Source organism: Papio anubis, chromosome 5 (assembly GCF_008728515.1).
Source record: "Papio anubis isolate 15944 chromosome 5, Panubis1.0, whole genome shotgun sequence".
NCBI lineage: Eukaryota > Metazoa > Chordata > Mammalia > Primates > Cercopithecidae > Papio > Papio anubis.
The window spans coordinates 139232530-139241093 of NC_044980.1; the positions used below are offsets into that span (position 1 = coordinate 139232530).

General features: G+C 35.5%; 1 protein-coding gene across 11 annotated transcripts in view; it reads left to right on the forward strand.

The window, feature by feature from the left end:
* Positions 1 to 6125, forward strand: part of TCERG1 (transcription elongation regulator 1) — a 63972-nt gene extending 57847 nt beyond the window's left edge. For 8 of the 11 annotated variants that reach the window (XM_031666522.1, XM_031666524.1, XM_021939836.2 and 5 more), the window contains 4 exons: positions 1684 to 1863; positions 2533 to 2616; positions 3785 to 3885; positions 5056 to 6125. In XM_031666522.1, the coding sequence (XP_031522382.1) occupies positions 1684 to 1863; positions 2533 to 2616; positions 3785 to 3885; positions 5056 to 5257 (567 nt within the window). In that variant the 3' untranslated portion in view covers positions 5258 to 6125. Of the gene's footprint in view, positions 1 to 1683; positions 1864 to 2289; positions 2436 to 2532; positions 2617 to 3784; positions 3886 to 4689; positions 4784 to 5055 lie in introns of those variants that run through there. The other 3 variants (XR_004183845.1, XR_004183846.1, XM_031666525.1) reach the window with 3 other exon arrangements.
* The last annotated feature ends 2439 nt before the right edge of the window (positions 6126 to 8564 follow it).

The following is an 8564-nucleotide window of genomic DNA, read 5'->3' on the forward strand; positions in this document are numbered from 1 at the left end:
GGGCTGAAGGTTCTCTGTACTCCCAGCAGTTTCCTGCAGGTCACATTCAGCCTCCTTAGCATAATATAAAAGATGGTTCATTTCTTACCTCCCACCTTCATATTTCCTAAACACCTTTGCTTTCTTCACTTGCTCCTTGAACTGTAGCCTTGCTGAACATGCTTAATGAACCATACCATCCTTCCATTGCTCATGGCAGTCCCTCTACCTGAAATGATTTGGAAGTGTTCCTGTTGCAGTGACACACTTTCTCGTTCTTCAAGGGTACACTCAAATATCTCTCCTGTGAGGCTACTCCTGACCCATCTAGGCAGATTCGATCTCACTGTTCCTTAGACCACCCTTCTGCTCAGCATATGACTCTGCAGCACTTATTACCTGTACTTGCAGTTATTTGTTTACATGTTTATCCTTTTTGGTTTTTTTGTTTGTTTGTTTGTTTGTTTTGAGATGGAGTCTCTGTCACCCAGCTGGAGTGCAGTGGCATGATCTTGGCTCACTGCAACGTCTGCCTCCTGGGTTCAAGTGATTCTCTTGCCGCAGTCTCCTGAGTAGGTGGGACTATAGGCACGTGCCACCACACCCAGCTAATTTTTGTATTTTTAGTAGAAATGGGGTTTAGCCATGTTGGCCAGGCTGGTCTCAAACTCTTGACCTCAGGTGATCCACCCGCCTCCCAAAGTGCTGGGATTACAGGCGTGAGCCACCGCGCCTGGCCTTTTTATCCTTGTTTTTCTTCAAGTGAGCTCTTTGAAAGAAGGGATAGCGTCTTACTTATTTTGTAATCTTACTGTGAAGCATGGTATTTATCTGACTTGTATTTAGATGCTTGGTAAGTGTTGGTTAAATAAATGTTTTTATCTTTTTCTTTTCTTACTTTCTGTCATTTTAGTCTGTGTTTCTTCACATTGGCAGTAGTGTGGCTTAACTTTTAATGCCATTACCACCAATGAAGCATATCTTTTTGCTGGTTGGTGAGCCAGCGTGACCTGTTATGCCTTCTATTATGCTGTCTTCTTTTTAAAAATTGTTTTGAGAAATCATAATTGTATATACTTACGGGGTACAGTTGCTGTTTCCATATAGGTAGATAATGTGGAATGATTAAACCAAAGCCGTTTAACATATTCATCACTTTGTTTGCTTGTAATTTTTTGTGATGAGACATTTGGAATTTGCTGTCAGTTATTTTGAATATAGAATACATTATTGACTTTAGTTAACCCTGGTGTACAGTAGATCTCAAAACTTATTCCTGCTGTCTCTCTGAAACTTCCTTATCTTTGACAAGTAACTCCTCATTCTCTCCCTTGTCCTGTCTCCTACCCCCTAGACTTTGGTGACCGTCTATCTACTCTCTATTTCTATGAGTTCAACTTTTTCGGATTCCACAAATGTGAGACTATGCAGTATTTGTGTTTCTGTGCTTGGCTTATTTCACTTATATTATCCTCTAGGTTTGTCCATGCCACAGATGAATAGAATTTTCCTCTTTTTTTTAAGGCTGAGTAGTATTCCATTGTGTATATTTATTACATTTTCTTTATCCATTTATCTGTTGATAGACACTTAGGTTGATTCCGTATCTTGGCTATTGTGAATAATGCTGCAGTGGACATGGAAGTGCAAACAGACATTCAGATAAGTCTCTTTGGTGATATATATATAATTTTTTCTCTTCAGGTACGTTCTTCAGATGTGTCATGGTCTGATACTCGTAGGACCCTCCGAAAAGATCACCGCTGGGAATCTGGATCCTTATTGGAAAGAGAGGAGAAAGAGAAACTTTTTAATGAACACATTGAAGCACTTACCAAAAAAAAGAGGGAGCACTTTAGGCAACTTCTGGATGAAACTTCTGCGGTAAGAGTCTCTTATTTTTCTCATTTTAATCTGGATGAATCTTTGTTAGTAATTTCTTAAAGCAAAGCATTGATACGATTTTTAGTGTCATGGTCTTTAGATTCATTACTGGAATTCGTTATATGACAATTCTCTGATTTAAAAAAATTATGGTATTCTTAATTATTTAGAAATTCCTATTCTTTCTAGTTTTCACATTCATAACTGCTCCTATAGTAATTCAAAATGTCCTTAGCTGTGTGGTCAGTGATCCCTCCTGATAATAGATTTAGCAAATTTCTTCTTTTGATCCATTTTCAATTTGGTACTGTGGCCTCTTGTTCGGCAGTTTGTACGCTTTGTTATCCAGGTTTTGTTCCTTTTTATCTGCTCTCTTTTTGGTGATGGTTTCTTCAGAAGTTACGATGTTTGCCCATGTAAATACAGGGTTTGCAGGTGATTGTCTTAGGCCACCTTGAAAGTATGGCCATGAAAATAACTCTTGTGGCAAGCCAACAAAAAGAAATTGCATTAACGCTGCTTCCCTGTCCCTAACTAGTCCAGTTACGCTTGGGCATTACAAGAGATCGCAGGTCAGTGTGTAATATTATGTACCATATGTGCTGCAGTTTGACCCCCTAAGTAAAAGTGAGTTGTATTTATGTTTTTTATTCACATGTCTTTTCAAAGATTACCTTAACATCCACGTGGAAAGAAGTAAAAAAAATCATTAAGGAAGATCCTCGGTGTATTAAGTTCTCCTCCAGTGACAGGGTAAGAGGATTTTGTGTCAAGATTTACTATCAATTTATAAATACTTAAATATGAAGTTGATTGTTTTAAGTGAATTACTTTTAAGTGTATGAGAAATGAATCTGATTTTTAAGTTCATGTTTTGTTTCTTGCATGATAAATTAGCAAGAGAGCACAATAGAAAGTTTAACATTTTAATGCTTGGGGTGAAGCTTGTATTTTAGGATCTTAGAGGTTTAATGAAGCTGCAGTTTTATTTTAGTCAGGTACCACTAGACAGACATATTTAGATTTAGGCTGGCAATTGGTACCAAACTATGAAAGCACTTGACTCTTAAGCCTGACTAACAGAACCCTGTAACGAGATCGCTAGTTCTCATATGCTTCAAGGTCTGAAACAGTGAATGATGTTAAGAAAAGTGTTGTTTACTATAGTTCATTTTATCCCTAGGCCTTTTATTTGTTTTCTTTTACGTCATTCCCCTTTCCTGGTTGGTTTCTCTAGGTCTGGGCATCTTTTATAAAAACTCATAAATCTAATATTCTTCCCCCTCAAAGTCTATTGGATTGTAGATGTTTGGACCATAAAATATGCATGACTGGGAAAGAGGGGTAGACCCAGTCTCAGTTTCCAACTTTTCTGACTGTTTAGAATTGATAATAAAGTATTTTTTAAGTCCAAAGAGTTTATTCATCTTATGACTTTTGGCTTGCCAGAAAGCTAAATGCTCAGTACTGTGTAAGTTAAGTTTTGAGTGTTAACCTACAGTTGCTGTATCCACAAATTACTGTTTTTGTTCTTGAAGTTAAAAATACAGTGTGCAGCAAGTGAACACTTAATCCTTAATATCCTTATTTTTAAGTGTCCACTTCATGAGGTTATTATGAAGATTGAAGTAGATGATCCTCATAAAATGCTCAGCAGTGTAGCGCATAGGAAGTTCTCAAGTTTCAGCCACTACTAATTTATGATTCCTCATTCTTTCTATATGCCACAAAAATGAGCATTGCAGATTATGTGATTTAATGAATTTTATATATGAACAAAATGTACCCTGTTGCCTTTTTCTTTTGAAATTTGAATTTTATTATGTGACTTAAACATTACTGTTTAATAAATAATTGATGTATATTTTGGAATTAGTGGGCTTTATTTCCATAATCTTAACTTTCTTTTTTTTTTTAACAGAAAAAACAAAGAGAATTTGAAGAATATATCAGAGACAAATATATCACAGCCAAAGCTGACTTCAGGACGCTTTTGAAAGAGACCAAATTTATAACATATAGGTGTGTGCAATGAAATGTTTCATATTGGCAGTCATTCTCTTTACTAGTCTTTACTCTAATGGTCAGAGCATTCTTTGCATTCACACACATTATTAATTTTTAGGGATAAGAAGATGCCAACTTCTGTCCAAAGTCAAATATAGCCCATATCTACCATACTTTTTTTTTTTTAAAGAAAGGGCCCAGATGTCAATTCTTATTTTGTGTTACCCACCCATCCAGTTTTTAATACATACCTTTTTTTTTTTTTTTTTTACTTCACTGCTTTTTTTAGGAATACCCTCAACTATATAAGAATTGTATTTCATGAAAAATCTTTTAAAATAATCTTTCACTATCAGTTCTTTGCCTCCTCTGAAGACTATTCAGTGTGGTTAGATCATTCTAAAGCATGAAATCATCTATGTAAGCTCAGCATAAACATTTTTTTTTCCCCTCAAAGGAAAGCATTTTGCTGGGTACATTTAAATGCAAATTGTAAATTATGAAATTAGAGCCTATAAAAAAGATTTCTCTGTAGCAAACCCACCCCTAACAATTTATCATCAGGAAAACAATTTTGCATTGCTTAACCAGTCAGTATGCAGGAAACCATTTTTGTTTCATGCTCCAGCTTTTCTTCTTTAAGAGAGAAATTTGAAACATCTTAATAAAGGGTATGTGCACGGGAGGCTAGATAGTGCTGAGGGTGTGGTTTTTAGATATTTTGTCATTTGGATTTTTTGGTCAGGATCCTTAATGTTTTGCATCAGCTTGGGCTTTTAAATTAGATGTGAAGTAAGACTTCTTTCTACATTTTTATAGTTAATTTAGTGAAAGATGTGAAAGTGAAAGCTTGTGAAAGATGCTGGGATTGGCAGCCCCGCAGACTGAAGTCCTCTGTTCATCCACAGAACAGGTACAGCACGGGCAAGATTTACCCACCCACCCTCAGCCCTGATCTGGAGGGACCACCACTAGGGGTGGGAGGGTAATTCAGCTTCTGAGGCCCTTTCACTCCTTGGAGTCTTTGCTGAGGCGACTTACAAAGGTGACCACTGCAGTGAAATTTTTCTTAAAAAAAAAAAAAAGTGGAAACACAATTAGGAACTAGATGGACATTTCCAGCTCATTTCTGAAAGACCTGTGAACAGCAGTCAGTAATTCTTGGACTTCTTTTTCTTATTTCAGATCCAAAAAATTAATCCAAGAATCTGATCAGCACCTGAAAGATGTAGAAAAAATTTTACAGAATGACAAACGGTATTTAGTACTGGACTGTGTGCCAGAGGAGAGGCGTAAACTGATTGTGGCATATGTTGATGATCTGGATCGCCGGGGTCCACCCCCACCACCTACAGCATCAGAGCCCACGAGACGATCAACAAAATAATTCTAAATACTCTTCCACAGGGGTATCTATTCAAAATGCTTGCATGAGCCAATTTTCAGGTTTTTACATATATGTGCATTAGTCAACCTATTGCAAAACCATCTGACAAACAGAAGGAGAAGCATTTGTGAACAGTTTCTGAACAGAATACTTTGGAAATATTTATGCTTTTCTTTGTGTGGCATGACTGACATACATACTCAAATATAGGCTGTCTCTAGTAAATCTTAAAATCTTGAAGCTAAAATTCATCCTTTTATGAGGTGTGGAAGTCAGTGACTTGGTGACGTTCTTCCTAGCAGTGTTAATACATGCAAGAAGTAAGAGCATTTGTGGCTTGAACTTGCCAGATGCAAATACCACAGACTCCAAGAAAACCTGAGTTGGGGTTTGTTTTGTTTTGATTTTTTTTTTTTTTAAAGCGGGTAAAAGAGAAGACACTGAAAATTGAATTCTTATCTTCCAGAGGCTACGATTATTATAATGGACAATACTTTTACCTTTGTCTCTAAAGATCAGATTAGTTTTATTTGTTCACTTACGTGCTTTGATTATCCCCTCTGAATTATAGACCAAGTCTTGTTGTTTAGCCTAAGAGAAGATTTATGTAGTAATTTCTTCTCAGGTATGGAACCACGGTCATAACTAACATGTTGGCCAGAATAGAACCACTGGTTAAACATATTTTATTCACCATTAAGTGATCTTTATCAATATTCTGGATTAGACAACAAATTACCTTTCTGGGTGTTTCTTGTAAACTATACTCCTGTTTGAATGTTAAACTTTGTTGCTAAAGTTTAATTTTAAGATGTTTGAATGTTCAGTTTATGTATTTGAACTACAATAAACCAACCCTTTTTATATATCTGTATTGTATATGATTATTGTTACTTAATTTTTAAGAGCTTATTTTAACCTGATTTTTAAAAAAGCAGCAAATAGAATTTCGCACAAAGTAAGTTGACTCTAAATCTTAAGTATTACCTAGTTTTTAAAGGTTTGAATATAATTAGTATTTGCAGTATAAAAAGGAAAGAATTTGTAGAGAATCATTTTGGTGCTCAAGTCTTTTTAGCAGTGCCTTATTGCCTCAAAGCAAGAAGATGCTGGGGTTTTTTTGTTTTTGTCCTTTGTACTGTATGATGGTTTGCACCTTTTTGGCATTCTTTCAACATGTGTGCGTCACACCATGAATCGGTTCCAAATTGATATATCTAGCTTTACCTCCCGAGTTGAAAACAAATCTTTTTATTTTATCCCCTCATAGATTGCTCGCTTCAGAGTGCCACATAAATAAATGTTTAAGAAAATATATATATTAATAGAATAATTTATTTTCCATTATCTTTTACCCACTATGATTGTAACAAATCCTAGAAAGAAGGAATACCAACAGATCTGTTTGTATGTTGTGTGTATAGTCACAGACACATGCATTCACATTCATGTTATATAGTTCTTAGCTTAAATCTATTAAGTGTCATAGAAATTTTGTGAACTCTGTATGTAGGAACCTGGCATTGATCAGACTAAGGTCTTCAGCTATAAAGTTGATAAACAGGATATGTTTTTTCTTTTAATTCGTACAAAGGATCTCACTGTCTCCTAGGCTGGAGTGTAGTGGTGCCATCATAGCTCACTGTAATGTTGAACTCCTGGTTTCAGTGATCCTTCTGAGTAGCTGAGACTGCAGGAATGCATTACCGCATTACCATGTCTGGCTTTTTTTTTTTTTTTTAGAAATGGTTTCACTCTGTTGCCCAGGCTGGTCTCAAACTCCCGGCCTCAAGCCATTCTCCCACCTCAGCCACCCAAAGTGCTAGGATTACAGGCGTCAACCACCACACCTGGCCTTCTTTTGTTTCCTTTTTTCTCTTTCTTTGAAGTTCATTTTATAAGTTCATTGAGTGATATTTTAAGTACTCTGAGGAATGAAACTGAAGTGCTTGCCAAGAGGAGCACAACTATAATGTAGTATGTAGAAATATGACTGTCTCACAAGGGTAAAGTTTCCAGAATGCCTTATTTTGTTATTCTGAATTCCACATAGTATTGTTTGTCCACTTACTACGTTGTTTCTCATAGTAGAGAAGTGAGAAGAAAACAGTTTGATGATATCTGTTCTAATTTCCTACTTTTATCTTAAAAGTATCCGGGATTGAGCAGGTAAGACACAAATCAAACTTCTCTAAGCAGATTTTTTAAGGGATCAAGTCAGGACTGACTTTGTGTATCAGGTTCTTAATGAAAGGTTCATTGTGATTACTCTTTGTTCCAGTGTCTGCATCTTGATTTGGTGCTTGTTAGCAAACTCTGAAAATAAGTTCACTCTGAGACATGTTCCAGTGTTAAGGTCAAACAGCCCCATAAAGCTCCATTGTTCCTAATAATGATTTTGGAATGATAATTCAAGACAAAGACAGCTTGAAATCTCCAGAAACGATCTGAAGTAAAACGTAATTATTTTTATTTCTTTACAAGTTTAAAGTGTCAAACCCTGGAAGCTTACATCCTAAGTTTACTACATATAATGAACATAAAAACTATTAATTCATATAATCACAGACAATGATAATCCTTTCTGTAACTACCATATCACAAAACAATATTTTGGATTCTTGGGTTAAATTTTACTGTATTTGAATACATGAGCTTTACATAAAATTTGTAATGAAGGAAGTAAAAAGAATATAGCCCTACCTCCTGTGTTAAAAAGCAAACTATGACCACTTATGAAAAAGCAAAGAATCCGGAAACCCATACACAACATAAAAAACAACATCTTTTTTTTTTCCATAACATAATTCTTTATATTTCAGATTCTGCATTGCTTGGTTTGCCCTAAAGGCATTTTTCTGTTCTGAGGGAACCTTTCAGTGAAAATACCCGAGTTCTATAACAAAGTAATCAAGCATCATGGACGAATATCATTATACTTAAAAGGGGAAGAAATGTATCATAATCATGTTTTACTGGGTATGTTTTACCTTGCCATAAAATGAATGGTTATTGCCTATTACTCAAATTTTACCATATGTCTGGGTACACAGTTTTACTGCTTTTCTTTCTGCATTGCCCTTATGCTTTTTATTTTGTATTCTTAACCAAATTCTGTCTTGTGTTTGTTGGATTTTCTCTTTTTGACATCAATCTCTTTCTCAGGTTGCTCGATTATTTTTATAACTTAGAAATCCTATAGTATTTTAAAAGTTGAGTAGGGTTCAAGTTCAGCATTATGGGTGAGGGTAAGTTTAGTACCATTAACAAGAAAGATCACCATCTCCATCTTTATATTTGAGGAGTA